At 41.7% G+C, this 27,059-nt stretch overlaps 1 protein-coding gene across 1 annotated transcript; it reads right to left on the bottom strand.

Annotated features, from left to right (window-relative positions):
- Positions 1-9,858: 9,858 nt before the first annotated feature.
- On the bottom strand, positions 9,859-22,863 carry pygma (phosphorylase, glycogen, muscle A). The gene is made up of 20 exons (XM_075487693.1): positions 22,522-22,863; positions 20,013-20,114; positions 19,850-19,928; positions 19,665-19,768; positions 18,014-18,145; positions 17,806-17,917; positions 17,640-17,722; positions 16,538-16,681; positions 16,342-16,434; positions 16,043-16,189; positions 14,955-15,118; positions 14,716-14,830; positions 14,520-14,621; positions 12,222-12,369; positions 12,089-12,147; positions 11,871-12,012; positions 11,064-11,271; positions 10,388-10,522; positions 10,192-10,258; positions 9,859-10,102 (listed from the first exon to the last, which is right to left on the bottom strand). The coding sequence occupies exons 1-20, from the start codon at positions 22,762-22,764 to the stop codon at positions 9,959-9,961; spliced, it is 2,523 nt and encodes an 840-aa protein (XP_075343808.1). The 5' UTR covers positions 22,765-22,863; the 3' UTR covers positions 9,859-9,958.
- Positions 22,864-27,059: the final 4,196 nt, after the last annotated feature.

Genomic DNA, 27,059 nt, shown 5'->3' with positions numbered 1-27,059 from the left:
TTTCTTCTCAAATAAAGCTAGATTTAGCAATAAAGTTAAATATGAAAAAAAGAAAACAACAAGTGAGTGATTGACATAAATGTTCAGAAGATGCTGATCAATATTCAAACTGTTCAACTATTACCTATCCCCCTCCTCATCGACACCTCTCGTTATGAAACTGGGATTTTCAGCCAATAAGTGACAGCGTAACGACCTGTGCTGTAAGTGTTGTAACAGCCATGCTGCGCCGACCCAAACAAGAACAAACTGTACAAAGTAAAGAAAAGGTTCACTCATTTGTGTAGCAACATAATTACTTGTGCATAACGTGAGTGTTGTGCTTGTGAAGTTTTACGACTAAAAAGCTGAGACTTTTCAGTCCATTTTATGTCCTGGTGATTAGTTATGAGGAATGTGTGCTCTTGTGTAAGGATCAGCATGAGATGCCAAGGCGAATGAAGTTGCAGGTGCACCAATGCAAAACAATAAACTTTAGGTTTTTTCAGCTGGGACTGTTCAGGGAAACACTGAGCTTTTAGATACCTCTTATATTGGGGTTCCTTTTGTAGTTTGAGCCCTGAAAGTAGAGGCGTTTGGCAGAATTTGTGAAAAAATGTAAAAGTATGAAAAAGGACAAATAACGACTTATACAGACAACCGGAGGGGCCTGAGGTGAAGTGAAGTGAAGTGGAAGGAGAGTGCGATTTGTCCCCTTTTAAGGCAAAAAAAAGAATAAATCCATAAAAGAAATGGAAAATAGATTAAAAATCAAACTGGAAAAAGAAATAAGACAAAAATAAAGAGGCCAAAATAAAAGAAAAGCAGGAAACAAACAAACTTAATGGCTGTAGAAAAAAAATGAGAAAATAGAAAACAATAAATAATAACTCCGCTTTTAGCAACAGTTACAGCCTCGAGAGGTTTGTCTTCTCAAATCCAACTTTGGGATTTTTTTTCAAGTGTTCCAGCTCCATAAAACTAGATGGGTTCAGTCTTTGATCCTCAGCTGGATTCAGGTCTGGACTTTGATTTAACCATTTAAAGACATCTTTGTCCATTTTCTATACCCGTTAAATCCAACTCAGGGTTGCAGGGGAACCTGGAGCCTATCCCAGCTGTCATTGGTCCATCACGGGGCCGCACAGAGACAAAGTACCACTCACTCCGAGGGACAATTTAGAGTCACCAATGAACCTGACATGCATGTTTTTAGTTGGTGGGAGGAAGCCGGAGAGAACCCACGTACACGTGGCGAACATGCAAACTCCACACACAGTGGGGTTACATGGCACTGAAAGGATCGGATTATTGGCTAAATTACAATAAGAATGAGCTGAGGAAGGGTAATTATCCTTGGATATATGGCAGTGAATGAATGGGATCAGAGGCACAAAGCGTGTCACACCCCGGTATGATAGCTGGCGCTGTACCCAGTCCAACTGTTGCTAATAGAGCCACTCTCCTGTTGACCTCTTCACCACCAACAACAACAAACTCAGGCGTTGGAAAAAGATGGCGAACGCAGAGCAAGATGAAGCTACGTCCCTCTACATTTGGTCTGTGATGAGCTGCTTGTTGCACAAACGCGATGCACAACGGAGCATTCTCCATCGCGTTGTTTGTGTCTTTCTGACGGCGACAACAACAGTAATATCGTCTCCTTTGACTTCCGGGTCACGACCCGAGAAAAAATCTGGATCATGCTCAGAACGCAAAGTCTAATTCGCCACGTGCTTCAGCGTCTACAAGCAGGTTTATTTCAACCGAGTTATCTCGAGGTCTTAATCAGATCGCGAGTAACTCAATTTGATCCAATTTCTTGTCAGATTAAGGTGCCTACATGCACTTAATAACTCAATCTTATTGTAATTTAGTCAATTATCTGATCCTTTCAGTGCCATATGACCCACTGACTGAAGGGCTCCAGCTGGGAATTGAACCTGGAACCATCTTGCTGTGTGGCAACAGTGCTAACCGCCACACCACCGAGCAGCCCTCCATCTTTGTCCCACCCTCAGTTCTCTGGAAACGAGTTTTCGGCTGAAGACTTGAAATGGGTTTTTCCACCAGAATTTGCCCGTATTCAGCAATGTTCATCATTCCCTCGATTCTGACCTGGCTGATGAACGGCTTGCCCCACAGCATGATGCTGCCGCCACCATGCTTTACAGTGGAGCTGATGACAGTTGTAGGGTTGGCTCAACATGTGTTTCCTTTTTCTGATTGTGGATTTACTGTCGGTGATTCAAATTCAATTCAATTAAAATTCAATTAAAAAATACTTTATTTATCCCAGAGGGAAATTAAATGTTGATGTAACTCAATTAAATCAAGGAGTTATTATGTTTGATGCAGATGTTTGGGCTTTTCCCAGCAAACTGAGATCATATACATGACACCTGGTTTGCATATAGACAGCCTTCATTGAGGTGACCATGTGGCCTCTGGGGACAACTGGACACATCAGAGATACATACATTCATGCTGTTTTTCTTTCTTTCCTTTTATTCTTTACAATTGATTCAAATATTTGTTTATTTTCCTTTAATCTCACTTATTGGGAATATTTTGTGTGGGTCCATTGTATAAAATCCCAAAGCATATAAGTTCAATTCACAGGCTGAACAAAAGAAAATGCAGTATTTTGTAATGTAGACATTAGTAGACAGAAATAAGAATTGTTTGATCAAATTAAATAATTTTTTTCTATTACGTAACACTTATTCATACCTTAATATTGAATCAAATGATAAATCCTGTCCACGCCATACGGCATCTTTGGGCACCTTGATATATTTTTTTGTTCTTCTGACTCTCACCTAAAGCTCCCAAAGACTCTGCAATCAAATCTGTGAAGAAACAATTAAATCGAGAGCAGGAACTGAAAGAATGCTTTGTCTGTGCCGACTTGGTTTTTCCCTTGAAGCTACACACATTATACTGGGCTGTGATATCAGCATATATGTGATGTGTGTGCCAATTTAGACCATCTGCGCATCAAACTATAACAAGCCCTGGTTTACAAGCACGGTTTCCACAACCAGACAAATTCATCAGCCTTAATAGGGCGCCTTCAGAGGAGGACTTAAAGCTCCTTGTAAGCAGTTAACAGATTACTAATTAGGAGCCAGATCTGTTTTCCTGGCCAAGAGGCATTTGCTGAGCTAAAAAAGAGCTGCCTGAAAACCTGAATGTCTTCTCCTACAACTGCAAGAGGCAGACGTGTAAACTTAACCCTCAACAACATCCCCTGACACTTTGTGAACTGCCCTCCAGCTTCACTCGCACCTTTGGAAAACTAATGTCATCCCCCGGATGAGAAGTGATACCCGATGCAGTCATTAGCTCATATCAAGCGTCAAAGCGTTTTGCTTCTGAAAAGAATATGCATTCAAAAGAGTAATACATTTGCATCACAAAATCGTATCTTCCGAAAAAGTTACACCTCACAATCGCTTGGCACTAGGTTGCAGTATCATTGCGCGCTGCCGCCTGCCTGTTTCTCAGTGTTTACTGCTCGGAAAGTTAACGTAATCATGTCTCACTACGACACCAATGATGAAGACATCACTTGTACCACAGAGCTAAAGGGATATCTTTATGAACCAGAATATACAGATGCCGAACTTCACCAGATGGAGTTAGAACGGGCAGAGAGAGAGAAGAGGGACAGAGAAGTGGTCCCAGCTGAAGTTGGAGTCACAGCTTCAGCTGTGAGACACAGGGTGACCGACAAATGGTGGTGCACTTGTTCGAAGTGCCCAGTAATGCTACTTACTACTTACTTCACCGCCAAAACGAGGCTGTAACTCAGCTCACAGGATGCAGCGGGGGGTAGGAAAATGTTCATAAATAATATTACTAGTATGGGATGTCGTACAGCTTCATGTCAAAAGAGGCGAACTATCCCTTTAAGTGTGGTGCAGGCACTGCTAGATGACAATCCTTTAACAACCGGAGTGACTGAGTTGTGACAAAAGCCTTTGTGAGAACATTCAAGTAGATGGGAGCTGTTCCATTTAGCACTTTGTAGGCTAGCATCAGTCAGTGGGTCTACATGATGAGATTAATTTGATTACAGCTACAGTTGGGTTATGCTCCTTATTTGAGCAAGGGTAATTCTCCTTGGATATATGGCGGTGAATGAATGGAATCAGAGGCACAAAGCATGTCATACCCCGGTATGATAGGTGGCGCTGTACCCATTCCAACTATTGCTAATAGAGCCACTTCCTGTTGACCTCTTCACCACCAACAACAACAAACTCAGGCATTGGAGAAAGATGGCGAACGAAGAGCAAGATTAAGCTACGTCCCTCTACATTTGGTCTGTCATGAGCTGCTTGTTGCACAAACGCGATGCACAACGGAGCATTCTCCATCGCGTTGTTTGTTTCTTTCTGACGGCGACAACAACAGTAATATTGTTTCCTTTGACTTTGGGTCACGACCCCGGGAAAAAATCTCAAGCATGCGCAGAACGCAAAGTCTAATTCACCACGTGCTTCAGCGTCTACAAGCAGGTTTAGTGTGACTTTCAACCGAGTTATCTCGGGGTCTTAATCCGACTACGAGTAACCTGATCCGGTCCAATTTTTAGTCAAACTAAGGTGTGTACATGAACTTAATAACTCATTCTTATTGTTATTTAGCCATTAATCCGATTATTTCAGTGCCATGTAACCCCACTGAGTGTCTGGAAAATGTTGGACAATATTGAGTCAGATGGGGCTTGAATTAGACACTGTAACTGGGCTCTCTGATTGGAAAGTCATTAAAGGGGTAATGGCAACCTTCTTGGAAGCGTTTCATAGCAGGTAGACACATAGATGTGAAACAATGTTTTTTTGTCATTTTTGATCATACATGACAGTGTACCAAAAGCATATTATAAGCATTTTACCGTTTCATGTGCAAATGTCAATAGCAATGACTGAATATTACGCTAGTTTAACAATTCACTGATATTTTTTCAGAGATGGAATACAAAATCTGTTCTAGTGAAAGACTTCTTATTTGTAAACCATAGCCTTTGTTACTACAGAGAGTGGTTCTTACACTTACAGACTTATATAAAACATAATCTGAACAGCAGAATGTGACATATTGATACAAGTCAAATCTGCAGCCTCTTTGTTGCTGCGCTTCTCAGAAGCTGGAGAATGTTTGAACCTTAGAATTGTTAAACTAAGAGGCAAAACGATGACTTATCTGAGTGTTTATTACACCCGTAAACCCTTCACTGTAAACGCTGTAATCGCAGCTGAGATATCACATGAATCCTTTTGCCTTCTGTCTGTTGCTCTGTTAATGGTTGTTTAAAACAAGTTTCCACACAAGATTTTTGACCTTTTGTCACAGAGCAAACAAAAATACATTCAACAGAAAAGTTTAATTCAGCTCTTCTGAGTCATTTCCCATGAACTGCATATATTTGTCCAAAAGTTGTTGTTTTTTCATTTAAACATTTATTTTAAAACATTGTTCATCATCAAATAAAAATCAGAGTTATCAGTCAGTGAAGTCAGTCTTTAGGGCTGGAAACTGATGCTCGGGCCTGAGTTAAAAGTTGTTCCTAGAATCTGATGGGCTTGGTTTTGGTCATCATGTTTGCTGTCATCTTAACGCTGAACATGTCATTGTGGTGGCACGACAAGATAATATTTCCTCTTCAAGACCTTTGGTCTTCATCTGTGGCTGTAGAAACTGCAGCAGCAGGGTCCATGAATTCTCTAATTTCAAGCCACAGAAAGAACGATATATGTTGATCTACAAAGGATAAGTTACCTGGACTAAATATCCACAAAGTTCGCATTGAATTCGGCGAGCACTCCTTTATGCATTCTGCACCCGCTGCTTGGAAATCACCACAGAACACCCTGAACCTGAAGGGACTAGTTTCTCTTGTAACATTTGAAAACCTTGTGAGTAACTTGAAATCAGCCCCTTTATTTAACTGCATTGTTCTGATCTGACAAGGGATGGGAATCGAGAAGCGCTTCTCGATCCCGTTTGTAGGCTCTGCTAACGTCTGACGCATTTGCGCGATGGCGTCATGCGCACGTTTCGTATTTTGGCTTAGAACGTTTCCAACATGGCGTCGAGGCAGAAGCGCTCAAAAGTTTAGGTATATTTCACCAAAAAGGACAATACTAGGGCCAGTTACAACACGTGCAGAGCTTTGATCACATCAAAGGGGGAAATACCTCCAACATGCTGAAACATTTGACCACACAGCATGCAGTTACTTTGCACGAATGTAAAGTCTTTGACACGTTGCTCAGCGATGGCGGCGACTCTCGCAGGGGAGCTTGTGGCACAGCGTCTTCCGGTTCAAAAGTCCCAGGTAATGTAAAACTTCCAGGTCCTGTTGGTTGTAATAATGTTAGCGACATACTGTAGGACTAATTTCCATCTGATAGTGATGCAGGCTCAGAGGTATGCTCCCGCACACCTGTAGCTGCCCCTTTCATCGAGGCAGGGAAAAGGAGGCGAAAATAGATAAAATGTTGGTGCATACTTGAAATTAAACTGTTATTGCAACCATTTGTACTACATAAAACTGGATGAGATCCGAGAAGGAATCGAATCGATAAGCGATATTGATAATGGAACCGGAATTGCTAAATTCTTAACAATTCCCATCCCTAGATCTAACTGTATTTGTTTTTTTGCTGTTGTTGCTTGACTTCTATTTTATTGCCTGAAAACTTAATGTTTTAAGCTGCCGTCTTGGCCAGGCTTCCCTTGGGAAAGAGATCACTGTGTCTCAATGGGACTGACCCAGTTAAATAATGGCTAAATGAAAATGAAAACATAGCATATTGTATTAAATCTGCATATAACTTTTCAACTGACCAAGTTGGACTTAATTTAAGTCCTTAAAACAAGACCAATTTAAGTTACTTAAAACAACTAAGCTAGCTAATGATGGACTTTCACAACCCTGTATATCTATAAACTAATATTAAGCATGGAATTGAGGGTATATTAACATGATTAGGTATAAAAAGAATGCCATAGAGAGGCAGAGTCTCTCAAAAATTAAAGAGATTGCAACCTGCAAAAAGCTGCGTCTAAATTGTGGCGTCAACAGTGGCGCTGGATTCAATTCAGGAATAATTCTGTCACTGATCTCAATGCATGGACTGAGGAGGACTTCAAAAAATCTCAGTTCATCATGTCAAATGCTAGTTAAAGCTCTGTAATGAAAAGAAGAGGCCACATGTGATCCGTGATCCAGAAGCGCTGCCGTCGTTTCGGGGTCATATTTCAGTATAAACTGCTTCTGGATGAAAAAGAGAGGCGGGTATTTTACAGCATCTATTACCCTCATCATCATATATCAAACAGCATCCCTCTCCTATGAAGGTTCAGCAGCTGATAGGAAGAGGAGATGCTTCACACTGGTAAACATGACCCTGTCCTTACTGTTTTTGTACTTTTATTAGATGTGTTGCAGCAATCAAAATGAGCTGTTTTTAATAAAATGTCTCACTGCCAACATTTTAAGCTAATCTACTGTTAGAAAAAGTGCATGTTTATCAGATTGTTTTGTTTGTTTTCTGTTTTATATAATAATTTGGATAAAGCAAACTCATGAAAAGCAAGTTTTATTGTCACAAACACATACAAAGTAGAGACTTAAGCCTGATTTATACCTCTTTTAACTGCGCTTGCGTCTTGCGTCTTGCGTCTTGCGCTTGTGTTAATGGCTCGAGACATTTATGCTTCATTTTGCTTTGTCGGCGGTTGCGTGTGCTGCGTGGCGATTCACTGCCAGGACAGTAGGTGGAGCAGCGGGTTTTTTCAATGACAAGCCTACTACGATGAAAGGAAATTCACCGCCAGGACCTCTTCGGCAAGTCTCTCTTCGAGTGGATTCATGCTTCTTCTTCTTCTTCTTCGCTTTCTACTTTGGCGTTTGAAAACAGCGGTCTTTTATTAGGGGATGAAACCGGAAGATGAACACGCCGCCGGATGTGATGTAGATAGTGGCTTGCGCTCGCGTCTTGCGTCTTGCGTCTTGCATCTTGCGTGAAGTTGAGAAAATTGAGGTGACACACGCAAGCACGCAAGGGGGGCCTTGCAACCGCGCAAGGGCTTGCGTTGCGTCTTGCGTCACCGACCATAAATCAGACCGAAGTGCAGACCGAGCAGCCCCCTGCTTCCGAGCAGCAAACACCGTAACAGGCAGGCGGCAGGCGGCAGCAGGCAGTGATACGAAGGGAGAGAAAATAGGGCCAAGCGATTGTGAGGTGAGGTTTTGAGAAGCAAAACGCTTTATTTTTTAAACCCCAGCCAACTCGCTGGACTACCTTCATCAACACCAAAACGAGGCTGGAACTTGGCTCACAAGACGCCGAGTTCTGCTATTACTGCTATTTTTCATGGTGATAACATGAGTCATTGTTTTTGGAATTAAGTTTCTTTGTTGATCTACTGCAGGACAACAAATGTTAGCATGGACGGCCTGTGAGAACAGCTAGCATCAAGATGAACTGCCTCTGGCTGCATCCTATCTCTGGAGCGCTGCCCACACAAACATGGTGCCAGAGTCCTGTCTTCCTCTAAACTGGGTCTCGTGCTAGTGTTGACATTCAGGCCGCTGTGGGGCCTTGACCTTATCAAACACTTTTTTTTGCACTGCCCCACTTAACTATGAACTTATCTCCTCATTTCTTTCATGCAAAGCTACCTACTTCTCTGCTGCTCTCCAAAGGAGTTCATATTTACTGTGCACCATGCCTGATTCAGCACTCTAAATAAATGAATATATATATATATTTTTCATCAGGCTTTCTTCATTGTTTTCTCCCAGCTGTAAGCTTCACATGTGTTTATTGGCACTGATGTCTCGTTCCTCTCAGCATTTAATGACGCCATTAACTGGGCCTTTTTTCCTTTATTCCCTTTAGGATAAAGAAACTCATCCTTTGTCTTTAAATCAGCTGATATAGATGTTAATGAATGTTCATGATGATATTGCCCATTTATTCATCAGCCACAGCTGTCTCAGGTTTGTGGAAATAATAATAACCAGTGATGTTCATGGGAAAGGAAGGCTTAAGTAATTAGAAAGCTGGAATTCTTAAACTCTTCTTCCTACTTTTGTGCAATTAGTCTTAAAACTGCAACAAAAATGTGTTTTAGTTGCTTCCTCACCTAATAATGTACAAACAGTGAAGACAAAAAGGTTAACTGTAATAATCACTAAGTTATTTATCATAAATTAACTTATTTGTCTATTACTTGTACAAGAACACTGACACATTTACCAAGAACTGCTGGTTTAGCTGATGCATAATCAGTTTAAAGGGCTAGTTTGTGCTTTAGTGATATCTTGTGGCAAAGCTGAACATTGCAGCTGGCCGAATACCCAATTATTTTCTCTTTCAAGGAGAGATAAGCCCACTGTATTGTTTATACAGGGCTACTGTAGTCTTTACATCCTTACACTATTGTTTTTATCTTGTTTTTAAAGATAAAACGTTGAGTGTTATAACGGGCAATGTAATGAAATCGATTGCTGCCTCGGTGGGAATGCCTGAGGAAAAAGTATTTTCCATCAGATTTCCATCTTTTTTTTTTTTAAATGCTTGCATCACACCTGAGACGCCTACAAAAGATCAGACAAGTCATTTACGGTATTTAAGACAAGTTTTATTCAGAATGGGTCTGAGTGGAAATACAAGAGTTTATATTTTGAATAAAAAAATACCACCAATAAATATACAAAGCTCTTTTCATCCACCGTACAGAAGCCAAACGGCCATTCCTGCGTGCTTGTGATGACTGCAACCTGGTTGAATGTGCAGGAATTAAAGCGTGAACTCTAACACAGTCAAACTGCTGCGGGTGGAGGTTTGTGGGGGGCTTCTTTAGAGACATTACAGAGTCTAACATGCAGGGTATGAAGACGTTTAAACCTGTGGGGGAAAGGTGGCTGTCCTGTGGACAGATTAATGCTTCGTCATTAAATGTCAGGGGCAGGCAGCTTCTCAAGCGTGGGCTCCATGCCCCAGATCTCACGAGCGTACTGGGTAATGGTGCGATCACTGGAGAACTTGCCACAGCCGGCAATGTTGTGGATCACCTTCTTGGTCCATTCCTTGGGGTTCTGATGTCAGGACAAAGTGTGTGATTAGTGAGCAATGACAATGGTGATGCCTCATATACTCACTAAAAGCTTTTCTTTATGATTCATACCTTGTAAAGAGCATTGACTTTCTCCTGGCATTTAATGTAGTCTTCATAATCAGCAAAGACCTTAAACCTGTACAGAAAAGAATACATTTTGCTTGATTTTTTCTTCCCTTTGCACCAGCATGCAGGTTTGCACACATTTTTATTGGCGTGTGTGCATGTTCGCGCCTCAGGCTGCTAATGTTAGATGTGTCCGTACCTGTCATGATACATCAGCATGTTGACAATTTCTTTAAACAGGTCAGGCTGCTTTGGGCTAAAGAAGCCTCCAGAAATCTGGTCCATAGCCTGTTTAAGCTCTGGAATCCGGTTGTAGTACTCTTCAGCGTGGTATCTGAGCAGGAACCAGAAATAAACACATTGAGGAAAAACACAAGCGCAGGCTTTTTTGTGCTGTAGTAACTGCCCCATTTATAAGGGAGTAGTGGTCCGTGCAAACAAACAAATCGCAGCAGGTTCCCCAGGGCCACACCTTTGAGCGTGGAAAACCTCAGCATGTGTGGGCAAAACATCTGAGACTGGGAGCACCACCGGGCAGAGAGCAAAACAGAGATCATTACCAGAACCTGTGCACGGCTGCAGAGCAGCTGCATTGTCAGAGTGCGTGGAGCTCACTGCATTGATTTAAAAAAGTCTTGACAGATGGCCTGTCTTGGAGGTATTTCCCAAAATGGATTTCATGATTCTGGTTTTATATGCAAAGATATATTAAGGATATATAAGGATATTCGTACATATCCTTCCTGTTGGATTGTGTCAGTGGCAAATAATTATTGAGCTCATAGGAGAATATTTTGGAAATCACAACTGCTCAGTATATCATCCTAAATCAAAGGGAGAGATGGGGGGGGGGGGGGGGGGGGGTCATCCTTTACCCTTTCTTGTCAAGTTCATCAACGTCGTCCACCCTCATGCCAAAGATGAAGAAGTTCTCTTCACCGGCCTCCTCCGCCATCTCAACATTGGCTCCGTCCATCGTACCGATGGTCAGACTGCCGTTCAGCATGAACTTCATGTTGCCAGTGCCAGAGGCCTCGGTGCCGGCTGTGGAAATCTGCTCTGACAGGTCAGCTGCTGGGATGGCTGCGAGACGGCACAAGACGGGGATGAATGACTCCAACATGCAATTTGTTTGTTTGTTGTTTCCTAAAATCAACCTAAAATCTTTACTCTGGCTTCCAGTCAGTCACAGAATAGATTCTAAAAGCCTGCTGATGGTTTACAATCTGCGATATGTTCAGAGAATATAAAGCCAGCAGAGCTCTTAGATCCAAGGACTCAGGTCAGCTGGTCCAGTCCAGAGTCCAGACTAAACATGGAGAAGCAGCATTTAGCTGTTATGCTGCAAACAAGTGGAACAAACTGCCAGTGGAGATTAAACTTTCACCAAATGGAGACATTTTTAAATCCAAGTTAAAAACATTTCTTTTTTCATGTATCTATGCATGAAATCTGCACGATATCTTTGAATTTATCTGGACTTTTGCTATTTTTAAATTCATTTAAATTATTTTATTTCTTTCTCTTTATATTCTTTTATGTATTTGTAATGCTTCTTACACTCCCTGCTGCAATGCTTTTATTTTATGTGAAGCACTTTGAATTGTTCTGTGCATGAAATGTGCTTTACAAATAAATTTGATTTGATTTGATTTGATACTCTGCAGTGGTTTGGAAATTACCTCTCTCTGCCAGTGTGACTCTGTAGTTTTCCAAAAAGATGACCTTCAGGCGGTCTCCCACCACAGGATCGTTGTTGACGACCTCACCGATAGCTGTGATCAGACGGATGATCATCTTGGCGGTGTGGTATCCGGGAGCAGCCTGCAGGACAGGACGGGCGCTGTTAGACACATTGAACAGTCTGATTGTTTTTTGTTTTTTTCATTTGAATACCGACCTTTCCGCCAATCATGACGGTTCTTGGAGTCCACTGCTTGTTGGGCTCCTTCTTGATGCCTGACGGAGATGAAAAAAAGTGAGATAATCTGAACCACAGCGAGCTTTATGAGGCTTTGGGAATCTCTACTCACGGTTGTAATAGGTGATGATGTGCAGACAGTTGAGGAGCTGTCTCTTGTACTCGTGGATTCTCTTGACTTGGATGTCAAACATGGAGTTGGGGTTGATCTTCACTTTGTAGTGCTCCTCCAGGTGCACAGCAAACTTCAGTTTGTTCTCCTGCGTGATCAAAGCATTCATTTCATGTGAAAAAGGGAGAGTTATGTGTGCTGTGATGGTACATCAACGATGCTGGAGGGTACCAGGAAACAGAGAGGCGAATTCCTCCCAGAACTTTCACTTTCTACACTGATCGCTGACTGTCTGGCTCGTCGAGGGCTGCGGGCCGAGGATGTTTCCTTTCTAATTGTTTCCTAATTACAGGGAGACACTGAAGTGTGGAAAGTGAATCATCATTGTGACGCAAAGAGAACCAGCCTGTCACTGCCTGCATCTCAGAGCTCTTTGTCTGTTTGAGGAGCAGTTTTCTGTAGATTAGTTGGAAAACACTGTGTGAGCGCTGAGGTGCTGAGCAGAGGTCCGTTTCACAAAGCAGGTTTAGTGAAAACTCTGAGTTTATTAACCCTGAAATGAGGGAAACCCTGAGTTTTCCGTTTCACAAAGGGAGGTAACTCAAACCTGAGAAAGAGGGGTAACTCTAGCCTGTTTCACAAAGAGAGGTAACCTAACCTCTCGGTCAGTTACCGTAGAAACAGACTCTCTGAACCTAACCTGGTCGGGACCAGGTTTTATTCAAGAAACCTGGAGTTTCTCTCTGTCTCCGCCCTCTTTCAGCCACACACGCCATTTGATTTCCTCATTCATTCAGTCAGCAGAGCGAGTTCTTCTACTTCTAGAAGTCCTTTAGGCACAGTAGGAGGCGACTTTTTTCACCAACATGTCCTTCTGACAGCGATCCCATGGATGAAGGCGCAGCATTATTGCGCGGAGAATTAAATATTCGTCGGAGATGGTTATCAGACCGCACATAGATTTTTGCATTTACAGACAATTATCTTTTTGAGCGGCACCATCAGAATTTTGTTGGGACAAAAGAAAAAAAATAAAATATTTGCATGAATAGGCTTTAAAAAGATATATATAGGCCTATTATATTTTATAAAGGCACTCGTTTCTTGGGGGTGGACTCCCTCCAGGGACTCCCTCAGCCACTGGCCTTCTGTTAGAGGTGGCGGTGCTGGGCACCACCCGTTTTACGGGCATCTGCCTTCTTTCTTTTGGCTCAGTAGAACTCTGTGTTAGTTTAAATAGGCATAAGTATTTAACAGAACATGATATAGATGAGAAGACATAGTTTATGTGTGTGAAAACAGCATTATGTTGGGAATAAAATAACTGCACAGTCAAATAGCCACTTAATATTTACTTTACAGTGTGAAACATGATCAAAATGAGGTACCTCCATGCCGAGGTCTCACCTGTTTGAACAATGTTTTTATATTTCATCTTAAGCTGCTGCCAAGTGTGCTTCTCCCCCGCGGGATTGCACCTAAATGAAATAATTGAATGGGCTACCATTCAAGCAATTTCCCGTAATATTATTGTGATTGCAAAGGAATACATTTAAACTTACACTTCTGCAGCTGCAGCGGTGTTGCACTTATTTCTAAAAACGTATTGAAACTCGCCGTATAAGCACATTAAGATTTCCAATTCGAGGTTGGTGAAAAACGTAGCCCCTCCTCTTCCTCGTTGCCATGGTGACTCGTCGAATCGGGGCTCCATTGTAATGGCTTTTTAAAGTTGTGGCGCACACGCAAAACTCAAGGTGAACCTACTCAGAGTTGATTAAACTCACTCAAATCAGCGTTTCTGGAACCGAAAACTCAGAGTTTTCTATCTCAGAGTAGATCAACTCAGAGATCAGGAATAGACTCAGAGTTGGTTGAACCTGCTTTGTGAAACGGACCCCAGGTGGTCTGGGGACCGACTTCATGTGGGTCAGATGCAACATTGTGCTTAAGGCCTTGAGGTACGCCCACATACTCATGCCAGACTGATATCCAGATGGTGCTCATTTCGATGTGGGTGCTGTTATATACAGCATTGCACTCTGGAAGCCCCAAGGACAACGGCCACTGAAGTGAGGGAAGCAGCAACAGAGTGGAGTGCTAACCCTCACAATTGACTGGCTGCTTGCGAAGAGGCATCTGTAAATATTGTAAATTGAACATTTGACACAGATCCCTGAGGAACAAGCAGCTCTGCTGCTGAGAAAAATAAATGTGTCATAATTGGGCCTTTTTACACACAGATGAGTGCTTATCTTCTCAAGACTCGTAGCAAGAAACACCAAGCTGACACGTCACCTGTTTCACTTTGGCAATGTCGCGAATGAAAGCGTCATCGTTCACGAACTTGGTGAGACCCCTGAGCTGGTCGAGATCACGAACGAACTCCTCACCGATTTTCTGAAGAGCAACAAACAACACCAAGTAAATACAAGCATTTTCCAGCACAGCGTGACCCTTAGGTTGAGTTTTGTGTGCTTAAAGCTCGGCCGACCTCAGCGATGATCTCAGCCAGGCCTGGGTTGCACATGACCAGCCAGCGGCGAGGAGTGATGCCGTTGGTCTTGTTTTGGAACTTAGTCGGCTCCATTTCATAGAAGTCCTTGAAACTGGGAGCAGAGGGAAGCGTCAAATATATCAGAATACAAGATCATCAGCAGCACATGAAACTGAACACACTCTGTGACATGCCGCTGGGTTCCAGGCAAAATGCTCTTTATTTTGGGGACTTACACTGTAGCTTTTAGGATGTCGGAGTGAATCTGGGCCACGCCGTTGACAGCATGGGAGCCCACGATGCACAAATGAGCCATGTTGATCCTCTTCTGTCCGCCCTCTTCAATAAGGGACATGCGACTAAGACGATCATTATCTCCTGGAAATTTGGCAGCAACTCTCTACAAAATTAAAAAGAATACACAGTTACATTTAATTCTTCTTCTTCTTCTTCTTCTTCTTCTTCTTCTTCTTCTTCTTCTTCTTCCTGCCGTATTGGAGCCAGTCTCTACGTGCACATCACAGAAGGTCAGCACAGCTATTTTTAAAGAGCGACCAGCAGCAGGACCTTTTCCCTCAGTTGGTGAGTAGATTAAAGTCTTGAGATGAAAGCAAATTTATCGTGCAAATCTGCCCACCACCTCTGGTCTGAAATATTTCTCTCTGGGAGTTTTTTTCTGACAGGTGTTGCACCAATGCGTGCCAATCTCTAAGGTAATTTCTGGCATTTCAAAAGGTTTTTTCATTGCTTCTTTGCTTTCTTTGTTTTCTTTGCACAATGGCTGCTCCAAATCAGACAAGTGCATGAAATATTGTCATTGTACATATTGTCTCTTGTTATTTTCTAGCCTAAGATTATCTTTAATTCTTTCAAATGTTATTTCATATCGTTTTACCGCCCTCAGCTTGTATGTTGTTGTTTTTTTCTACCAAGAAGATAAAAAAGCAAATAGACAATAATAATAAGAGGGAATGATGTTAATATTTAACTGAGATTAAACTTATCCAGGTTATACAGGTATTAAATCCAGGTTAAAAACATTTCTTTTCTCATGTGTCTATGCATGAAATCTGCACCATATCTTTGAATTTATCTGGGCTGTTGCTTGTTTTTAATAATTTTATTTGTTTCTCTTTATATTCTTTTATGTATTTTTAATGCTTCTTCCACTCCCTGCTGCAATGCTTTTATTTTATGTGAAGCACTTTGAATTGTTTTGTACATGAAATGTGCTACAAATAAATTTGATTTGATTTGAACTGCACAAAACTTATTTTATCTATGAAAAGTAAGAGTTGCAGAAGCTGCAGTGTGCAGCACTGACCTCCAGGTGGCGGCGGTTAATCTCATAGACGATCTCCAGGTGACGGGGCAGAAGATGGGCAAACAGGTCAACCGGCCAGCGCTCAAGAGCTTCCGGAAGGACTGTGTGATTGGTGTAGGCACAGGTGCGCACACACACATCCCAGGCCTGAGCATGGACAGGGGAACAAATGTTATAATCTAAGCAAAGTCAGGTGTGAGGTGTCCTACCTAAAAGAGATAAAAGTCTAAAATCTAAAACTGGGATAACTATTAAAGATGGAAAAATGTCACTTTTACGGTATGATTGCCCTTCCCTACCTTGTCCCAGGGTAGCTTCTCTTCATCAATAAGCACCCGCATCAGCTCAGGAATAGCCATGGCCGGGTGAGTGTCATTCAGCTGGATCGCAACCTAGATGTGCAGAACGTTGTTAAAGAACCTGAACAGAAATATAATATGCACAAAAGCCTCCGAAACACACAAGAGGCGCTTTAATGAAGGTTTTCCACTTCACCTTGTCGGGCAGTTTGCTGAAGTCTGTGCGAGCAATCTCTCTGGAGCCGAACTTGGAGACCTTGAACCGGCGGATGATGTCTTGCAGGGTGGCAGACACCACAAAGTATTCCTGCTTCAGACGGAGCTCCTTCCCTTCAAAGAACTGTGCATAAGGACACACATTTTTTCAGCGGCCAACTTGAAAAGATTTTTCCATACATCAGCTGTCATTTAGTCCATGAAAGACATTATGATTACCAGAGCCTTCTGTTGAAAGAAAGCATTATTTCACAGCTTTAGCAGCACTGACGCACACAGCCCCGTATATCATAAGTTTGCAGCTCTTTTAACAATAAGATCACCTTGTGCAAACTGTTAATTAGTCTATGTGATAGCATCTGAAATGCAAGCCATTGGATGTCTTTTTATCTTCTGAAAATGATGTTTCATTGAAGATAATCACTGATGTGAGACAGAGTTCTTATCATTAGTTATGAAAGAGAGGTGAGTTTTTAAGTTACTGCATATATATTCACTTATGATGTATCTATCAGAGAGTTCTTTAAAAGAAAGTTGAAGGCAGACTGATCAATCACTGTTAAATTGACCCCAAAGGTGTTTGCATTTTTATGATTCCTGCAGATGAAAAGCTGAACCTTTTGGATCTCAGTTGCTGAGATGTAAAATTCCTATTTTGATTTATTTGATATGCAACTTATTGCTTCATCAGCTCAATATTTCGTCGACAACAGCATACAGCATTGCACAGCTGCACTGGCTAAACCAGAAGGTCCATTAGGGCTTCCGCTCTCACATGCAGAGACATAAATTACCAGACCTACAATGAGTTATAGCTCGAGCTCGATGGCTATCTCTTAAATCCTTCTCCTTGAGCCTTCAGAAAGTCAGCGAGCGCAGTGGTCAGGTCTTAAGTCAGATTTAAAAGGCAGCTTTGTGATACCGCACAGTGGCTGTGGCTGAGCAGAAAGGACGCAAGTCGGGGTCTATTTCATAGAATTCCATCTCTCAGCTGATAAGCTCTATCCAGTCATGCAGGGGCCTCGCTCTCCATCACTCTCCTACAATAAGACATCGACATTCATTCAAGTCGGTTTTCTTACGTTATCGTTGGGGTAGAGTACACGGGAGATGTTCTCAGCCAAGTTCCTGTCCAGCACGGCCTGAATGTAGCCACCAACATTGACTAAAAAGAAAGACGGAAAAGACACAAACTCCATCAGACTGAGTCAGTTCGGCGTGTTTTAAAAATCTCTGCCGGACACGTACAGTCTTTCAGGTTGAAGTCGCAGGGGGCCTTTGCAGACCACAGCCTCATGGTGTTGACGATGTTGTTTCTGTAGCCCGGAATAGGTGTGTCATATGGCAGAGCCAGCACGACCTGCAGAGGCCGTCACATAAAAAGACAGAATCTTTGATTTTGTACCGAGCTGTATCACACGCTAACATCATAATTCACTTAAAAAGATGAGTTCACCTGAGTGTCCACCCATTTAACGCCATCGGGGTGATGCTCGGTCCTGCCGTAGAAGTGAACGGGTCGCATGTACTCGGGACGGGCCTTCTCCCAGGGGTTGCCATAGCGCAGCCAATCATCGGCCTCCTCAACCTGGATAACAGAATGTGTTTATATTAGGGCTGGGCAACGATTAAAATGTTTAATCTAATTAATCACATGATTTCCCTGATTAATCACGATTAATCGCATTTGTACGCAAAATCCAAAAATGAATCCAAAAGTAGTGTATAGCTTTTAGCATTTAGTTTTATTTTAAATGTGCTGCCATATGAATGAAAGTGCCATAACATTTGTTGTGCAAACACACTTTTAACATCAGCATCTTTATATAGTTTTTATGTAGAAGCCTCGCTCCACTGTCTGTTTCCTTGAATGACTTGCTGCTATCAGTTGTGTGTTTTGCCTTTAAGTGATATTTTAGACTGGAACTACTACGCTGAGAAGACAATTCAACTTGGCTGTAAATGCAGGAGTTTTTTTTTATTATTTATTTTGAAATACGTGCTTTTATGTTGACACAAGTAAAACAGGAAGTAGTGCCGGTTAGCTCCGTGAGTTTCACACAGACCGAGGAGCACCTGTAACGGTGATGTCCAACTTTAAAATGAAAATGGCCGAGTAAAAGTTCCGTACCCTTCTCCATGTTTGGTGGATCCGCCGATTACTTTCTTTTCCGGTTCCGCAGCAGACAGCAACAGATTTTTACAATAATAAAACATGTGTTAATGCGCGATAAAATATTTATCGGCGTTAAATAATTAACAAGTTAACGGCGATAATAACGAGTTAACTCACCCAGCACCGAAGACACGAACACTTATCACGTGAGAGGCATCTCAGAAAATAACAACCGGGTCCCAATTATGACAGAGGAAAGGAATCCTGCATGTTACTAAAGGTGAAATTAAGGATTAGCTATTAGTATAAAGCAGAGATACTCATTGCGCGGCTCGCGAGCCACATGCGGCTCCTCAAGCTTTAATTGGCGGCTCGCACTCGCATAATAGCTTATAACAATATGATAACAATAACAATACATTTTTTTAAATAACATACAGCGAATACTGCACAGTATTAAGTTTTTTTTATTAAGTTTGCGTTTTTGTAGTATTAAGTATTTTTATTAAGTATTAATTAAGGCTTAATGGTGTTTCCTAAAGGGGGCTCTGTTAAACCTGGCAACGCAGCCCGCTTAAACCACCTGCACGTTAGCTCCTTTAGCCAGCGCGAGATGCAGGCACAATGGATGGTTTTTAATTAAAAAAGGGCAAAAACCAGCACAAAAACCATGCTCATCTTGAATGTCTCACTATGATTACAACAACAAACTACAAATACAACATGAAGAAAGTCAAGGACATGCATGCCAGCTTCCGCTCATCCTAGTATTAAGGTAAATGTGGTCTTAATTGAAAATGTATTGGCTGTGTTGTTTCTTTTTTTGTGGGATGTTTTATATGTAGAAATGCAAATTTACAAAAGGGGACTTAGTATGTTGTCGTAAAAGTGGCTCTTCCCTTGATTTTGCTCTGCCAATGTGGCTCTTATGAAAAAAATAGTGAGTATCATTGCTCTAAAGTCTGAAATTAAACTAGATCTTTTCTCCTACCTGCCAGCCATTGACGATTTTCTGATTGAAGATGCCGAATTCATAGCGGATGCCATAACCATAGGCTGCCAGGCCCAGTGAGGCCATGGAGTCCAGGAAACAAGCTGAAAATTAAAAAAAAAGTGGATAAACGATAGCTCTCACAGCACCTTTTTATTAAATATGAGGGTTAAAAAGCTGCTCACCAGCAAGGCGGCCCAGGCCACCGTTACCCAAACCAGCGTCTTCCTCCATGTCCTGCAACTCCTCCATGTCCAGACCCAACTATGGAGGACAAGCATAAGCCAATCCTCTCATTGGAGACAGATTCTTCACACTTTTAACATGATTTAACCCTCTCCGTCTCACCTGGTACATGGCCTCATCGCAGGCATTCTCCAGAGCGAGGTTCACCATGGTGTTCTGCAGGGTGCGGCCCATGTAGAACTCCAGGGAGATGTAGTAAACGCGCTGCAGTGTTGGAAGACAGGGACACATGTGGTAATCTTTGTGCAACCGAACAAAGGAGCAGCTTAAAATTGTTGAACTTCCAAAGACCACCGAAGTTATTTTAGTAACATCGCACAGTCAGGGCGGCAGAAAAGGTCTTCCCGGCTGCACGGTGGGTATACCGATCAAGCACTGAAACCATAAACCTGTGAAATCATATGCCAAATGTCACAATAACACCCAGCCCTGACTGTCAAAGAAATCTTCAGATTTCATGATTTGGCTTCATGGTTGGGAGCGCATATAAATGTGCCACCTGAGCCAGTGTTTAGCCTTTGCCATTTAGATGTTTTTCCTTTTTTTCTTTCCTCCTCCTCTGACACGGAAGGACGGGCACAGGCAGAGGGAGAGGGAGGGGACTGCCGAACAGATTGCTTCGGGTATTACATAACACAAACATTTTGGGCCGTGCAAAAATAGCTCCTGTAGAGGTCGCTGGAAAGGTCAGCAAAAGCCCTATAACCTTTCATTGTCGAGTTCGAGTTCAAGTCCAGGGAGAGGCAGACGGCTCGGATAGATGCGTCAAATAATAACGAGCACAAGGGTCAGAGCCTTATTCTTTAATAACAAACAGGGTTTCTTGAATTATACATGACTGTATGTTCCAAATTGTATCTCCCCTTTTTTCCAATTCTTATAATCTATCTTTATGTTGTTATGGCAACTATAGGACATCTTATCCTTGTGACGTAGCATGGTTTTAGCTTGGGTGTCCTCCCTCCCGCGGCTTTCACCTTTTAACATTTTAGCACAGAGTTCCAGTCAAAGGTGTCAGATAGTTTCTGAGTCCACGGCTGCACCCCTTCAACCTCTGATCAAACACTTTTATGCAGCTACCTTGTTGTAACAGGTCTCCCTCTTGAGATAAATGTTCTGGTGCTTAAATGAGAGAATCTAACCATTAGTGAGCTGATGGGGAGGGAGGGTTTCTTCCTCAATTAGAAAAAGAAAAATGATCCCCACCTGTATTCAGCAGGGTTATTAATGATCCTGTAAATAACCTTTTATTCCTGCAAAGTAAAAGGAATCAGAGTTAAGTTTTACTCTCTTCTGCACTGGAAAAAATGCCCCTACAAAAATAAGTAAAAAAACCAACAAATACAAGACGTTTTTGCTTGAAATGAGCAAAAAAATCTGCCAATGGAACTAGTGAAAATCGGCTTGTCAAGATTTCTTGAAATAAAATGAGATATTTAGGACTTTTGAGATAAAAGAGATCTTGAAATTAGCTTAAAAACCTCTTCAAATGAAAAAAAAAGCTTGTTTCATGTGAAATATGACTCAAAACAAGATGTTTTCAAGACTTTTTCACTTTACAAGATATTCAAGATGCATTGTATTAAAACAAGTCCCTATATCTGGCTGAAATAGTACTTGTTAGGCAGTTGTGTCTTATATTAAGTGTAATGAGATACTCAATGAGACAAATATACTTGGTAAGATTTAGATTTTTTTCCAGTGTGATCCGTTCAACTCAAATTACACAGAACTTTGTGTGACATCGGTCCAGTTTGCAGTTTTATTGCTATATATATCGGAGCGCTAGCCCCTCGTTGTTCCTCTGTGCTTTTCTCTGATAACGCCACCGTTATTGTTGAAATCCAGCTTCGCTGTACCTGCTTTTAACTGAGCCAGGATGCCCTTGGAGGCATGCGCCCATGTGACCCAAGTGAGGGCTACGTGCGCTGCGGTCGGATGGGACGGGAGCAGCAGGTCCTATGAACGTTTAATGTTTCAACACACTGTAAGTAGGGCAGCATACCAGCAGAGTGTTGAGAACCTTCTGTGAAGTTTAAATGTCATGACTCGGCATCACATCACCGTCCTACTGCTCAAAAGTGTGGTCGACTTGGAAGTCTTCTTGGACTTCAAGGTACCTCACACTGATGTGAAAACATATATCCAATAGCTTAATACAAGTAAGACGGACAAAATAGTGTAAAAAAGCTGGCATTTCTTCTATCTGTGCATCCTCATGCAGCAGCAACATCTCTTCAGTTTTGAGCTCGCCAAGCCCCTTAAACGGGTCATAGACGGGTCATAAAAGGAGCCATGATGACTGCTTGTATTCATTTAGATAATTATGGGATTATGTAACCCCTTTAACCATTGAATAAATAATTAGTTTAAGTGAGTGAATGTTCTTCAGGCCACTTTGGGCTTCAATATCTTTTGTTTTTTTTCATAATACAGAATAAGATCAAAACTTCTGTCACACAATGCAAAGAAGCCAAAACATCTCGAAGGTGTGAAGTCCCTCAACAATAAATCTATAGTGGTATTCACTGGACGCTTATGGCAGCTCACATTCTGTAAGTCCTGATGCAGATTCACTAGAACGAGCAAATTCAGACAGACCAGAACTTACTTTGGGATCTTTCTCATAGTAGTGCTGCTGGGTTCTGATCCACCTGCCAACCAGGTGATCTCGCACTGTGTGTGCGAGAGCAAAGTAGTAATCCCTTCTGGTCGCCACATTTCTGTCCTTGACCAGCGTAAAGTGGAGATGTCTGTTGAAGTTCTGCTTGAGCTCTGAGACGTTCTCCACGCCGGCGAGGCCTCTCACGGAGATCTGCTTCTTCCTGTCGTGGTCGGACAAAGGCTTAGACATGGCGGCGCGAGTTGTTGCAGCTCAGGTCTCTGAGTCTGGGAGAATGTAAACAGCAAGACCCAGATACAAGAGCAGGAGAGGAACCCACAGTGCAGGCTCATGTTCAGCAATTTAAAGACACGGCATGAATATTAAGCAGAGGGTGGAGTGGAGCTGCTCAGACTGGGTAAAAGGTGGTGCCAAATGCTGAGGCCACAGGATGTCACTTCTCAGTCTCATGAATAACCTCCTGTGGGGCCTTCTGTGTTTTCTCATAATAGTTTTATACATTTTATAACATGATAATATAATCTACAGTTTGTATAGTCATAAAAAACTAAACTCTACTTTATAAATCTTTCTCAATCAGTTTTATCAGAGCAAACTCTTCACCTGAAGGATTTTTTTTATTACTATTTTGAAAAATTAATTTGGGTTTTTTTCTGGCTTGCTTTAATTTTCTAAGACTTATAAAAGATAAATATCACAGACACTCACAGAGCTGACAACCTGAAATAAATTTAGATACTAAACATCATTCAATTTCCTCCTTAATAAAGCAAAATATTGTAAACTTTTGCTGATTGGCTGGATTTTGGACGTAAATGTAAATGTAAACGTACTTTATTTCTACAGCCCTTTACAGGCAATCTTAACGGTGTACCAAAGGGCTTTACAGCAGGTAATAAATAAAGAGAAGAATAAGTGAGAAGTAATATAATAATAAAAGAACAGTGAAAGCAATAAAATACAACAAAATCGAATAAGATAAAAGTGTCATCATACTACTGGGTATTAAAATAAATCCTAAATAAGTAGGTTTTTAGATTTGAAGATTTGATGTCACAACCGACTCCTCAGACACTAGATAAAGCCTCACTTTTGCCTTAGCTGCCATACCACTGTATCACTGCACAGCATAGTGGTAAAGTAAGTAGTTATAAACCAGTAATCCAGTGTGTGTGTGTAGATCACATCTGTTCGAGAGCCCGGAGCACCGACAGACACAAACTAAGCTGTAGTGAAGCAACCCACTCTATTCTCAGTTATCACTCTGGCAAGCCACACTATCATAAAGTCTTGACCTTCTATAAATAGTTACTCTGACCCAGTCCCAAAGGCCATGATATTTGAAAGGCATATCTTGTTAATGTCAGCGAGAGCCAGCAGACTACACTAGTATATTACTATCAGTCGGACGGCAGCAGCAGAGTGAGAGCAGTGTTTACTGAGCTGCTCTCCGTGGGATGAGGTGTCACACCAGAATAATTCTGCTGTTAAAAGAGACAGAAACTGGTTAAAAGACTGACTCTGACTTCAGAGTGGAGACTCAGTGAATTGCACTGCACTTTGAATAAATGTTGACAGGAAAAGCGTTGAGAATAACATCATCTCGTCTCTCATGAACCCTGGTCTACACTGGAAAAAATCAAAGTCTTACCAAGTATATTTGTCTCATTTCTAGTCAAAATATCTCATTACACTTAATATAAGACACAACTGCCTAACAAGTTCTATTTCAGCCAGATATAGGGACTTGTTTGAAGACAATACATCTGGAATATCTTGTTAAATGAAAAAGTCTTGAAAACAAATTGTTTTGAGTCGGATTTCATATGAAACAAGCTTTTTTTTTACATTTGAAGAGGTTTTTAAGCAAATTTCAAGATCACTTTTATCTCAAAAGTCCTAAATATCACATCTTATTTCAAGAAATCTTGACAAACCGATTTTCACTAGTTCCATTGGCAGATTTTTTGCTTATTTCAAGCAAAAACGTCTTGTATTTGTTGTTTTTCTTGCTTATTTTTGGAGGGGCATTTTTTCCAGTGTTGTGTCTCTCGATTGGACATGATGCAAAAGGAAAAATCCTGCTGTCTGACAGTCAAACAACAGCTAACAGAAATAAACCTGCAGGTGTTTGGCAGCTCTTTACTGGCCTGTTTTTTAAACCCGACCGTCTTTCAGCAGTGGAAACGCTCCCTGCACCGCTTTCTGTGACGTTCCTTTCAGTGTCCGTAGATCTCAAATGACCAGCAGAACAGAGGAGCCACCACAGGAGACGTGATGGAGATTTAAGCTGGCGTGCCCCTGATTTGTCCAGTATGATGAGCAAATTATGCTCTTACATGTCTACTGGCTGTTCTGTCAAATGGTACATCAAGCATTTCACCACAGAACTGAACGAAGGCCCTGGAATACAGATAGTGATACAACATGTGTTTTTCTCTCTGTAAAGGCAAAACAACCAAATTAATCCAGCCAAAGCCTCCTCCTGCCACTCATTCAGCAGTTGGGAATGACTCTCCATCAGATATTTATGCTTTATAGCGTTGAGCATGTTATTTGAAGCCAGATAAGTTGTTTTCCAGATTTAAACGGAGCATTTTGAAGTTTTTGCAAACCACAGACGGGTATAACAGGGCTCAGTTTCACTTCTGCCATGTTACCTTGTGACTTTTTGGGTCTTTCCAACAGCAAACTCTGATCTTTTCCTAAACAGAACCACACAAAAAGTCACAAGGTGGAGTCAAACCCAAATTTCCCCCCATCAAAGATCCCTCCATCAGCTTCCAGTAGCCTGCTGGTTTGATCTCGGGACATTCTTACGCGGGTTGTGTTTTTTGAGGAATTCATATTTCATATTTATCTGAACTTTTCAAGAAACCTAGAATTTGAAAGGCATGAAACATTGAGGCCTTGTGTTTCTCTGGTTTCCAAAAACATCCTCCTGTCCTGAACTGCTTGGGGGGGTATTTGATTTTCATTTTTACTCCACTCTTTCACTGCAGCTGTAAACATCAGAAAGCTGTCACACAGAAACGATGTGTTACATCTCCAGGTGTGATATTTGTCTCACACCTCCACGTCTTCAACGTCAGGTTTCTCTGCAGCCGTCCACAAGCCTTCGTGCTGCCCATCGATTCCTTTCTCTTTCTTCTTTTTTCTGCCTTGTATTCCTGCCTTTGCCTGATTGGTCAAAGGGACCTTTGGAGAAAGAAGAAGAAGGAATAAAGGAGGAGCCGTTGGGCTCCAGGGGATTCAATTATTCTGAAAATTACAAATGGGACTAATTAAAATCCCTGATTTAAAAAAAAAAAAAAAAAGGAGCCTATATTTACCTAATGGATAGCATATACTCTGAAGTGCAATTACACATTGCTGCTGCCCAGATACCTCAGCAGCAGCTAAGCAGCCAGGACACATACCGACACCAACACTGTTACAAACAGCCAATTAGAGGAAAAGCTCTTTCCTGTTTCTGCCTGGAGGAAAGGTGCATCTTTGTTTACATCTTACAAAAGGTTATGGACTTCTGCACATAATGCTGCAAGAAGCAACTGTTCCTGGACCTCCTGAGTGTTACGGTACATTTAAATAATGATAATAACACAACCATTAATCTATTTATTTTAAACTTAACTAAACTCAATTAATATTCAGAATCAGAAGTGGTACTTCTGTTGTGTAACTATTTTCTTTGTGTGTGCATTATGTGATTTTTATCTCCTGTGCTTTAAAAATGCATAAACTTGTATTTAAATTGCATTTCATTCCATTTCTTGCTAGCAATGAGGCACGCCAGAGTTCCATCGAAGGTGCATTGCAAAGTTTTCCCTCTGGTCTTTATTTTGTTTGACTGTGAACTTGTCAACCCGAGGCTAACACGGAGCAGAGGGAATACTGTCATCTGGTGGTAAATCTGGCTAAATCACAATGAAAGCCACCGGCTTTGACCTGCAGCACGTAGAGTGGAGAGGAGCTGGCAGCTCTGGCAGCTGCTTTTACAGCGGCAGAAACCAGATTTTTCAGGTAATTTAGGGCTAAATAGGGTATTCATAGGGTATTTTACACAGGTGAATTTCATTTAACTTGAATTTCATTCTAAGAAGCAAGATATTTTTCTTTCTCTCACAAAGAAATTGTCTCGCACAGGAGCACAAAGATTGATGGAAACAGCTTTTTGTTTGTTTCTTTCACTTTACTTAAGTGGTATGTTCAGACTGACTTGATTGGCACCTCGTTGGCTCACCTGCCGTTTGAGTGGCGGCTGCAGCTCAGAACAAAGAGCAGCAATAGTCTGTCAATAAGAAAGTCGGCGGTTCGATCCTGGAGCACATGTCAAAGTGACAGCGCGGTGACAGGAGTAACGGAGCGCTGCACAGCGTGCCTGAACCTGCTGCTCCAGCTTTGCTTTAAGATGTTGCAGCTTCACAGTGGGGACTCAAAACGTGTTCCCTGGCTGCTTTTCTTTTGTGAACAGAGTCGCTGTTGCACACGTCACTGCACGATGACATGTTGGGTCAACTTCTTGC

The sequence above is a fragment of the Odontesthes bonariensis genome, chromosome 16, assembly GCF_027942865.1.
Source record: "Odontesthes bonariensis isolate fOdoBon6 chromosome 16, fOdoBon6.hap1, whole genome shotgun sequence".
NCBI lineage: Eukaryota > Metazoa > Chordata > Actinopteri > Atheriniformes > Atherinopsidae > Odontesthes > Odontesthes bonariensis.
Note: the sequence above shows the minus strand (reverse complement) of the source record. Positions and strands in the feature narration are given on the sequence as shown.

Excerpts from the sequence above, each read along its gene's own strand:
- pygma (XM_075487693.1), bottom strand. The coding sequence starts at position 22,764 with ATGTCTAAGCCTTTGTCCGACCACGACAGGAAGAAGCAGATCTCCGTG. Across the intron at positions 18,146-19,664 it reads AAATCGTCAATGGCTGGCAG|GTTGAGGAGGCCGATGATTG; the intron begins GTAGGAGAAAAG and ends TCTGTTATCCAG. Across the intron at positions 16,682-17,639 it reads TACTCTACCCCAACGATAAC|TTCTTTGAAGGGAAGGAGCT; the intron begins GTAAGAAAACCG and ends CCTTATGCACAG.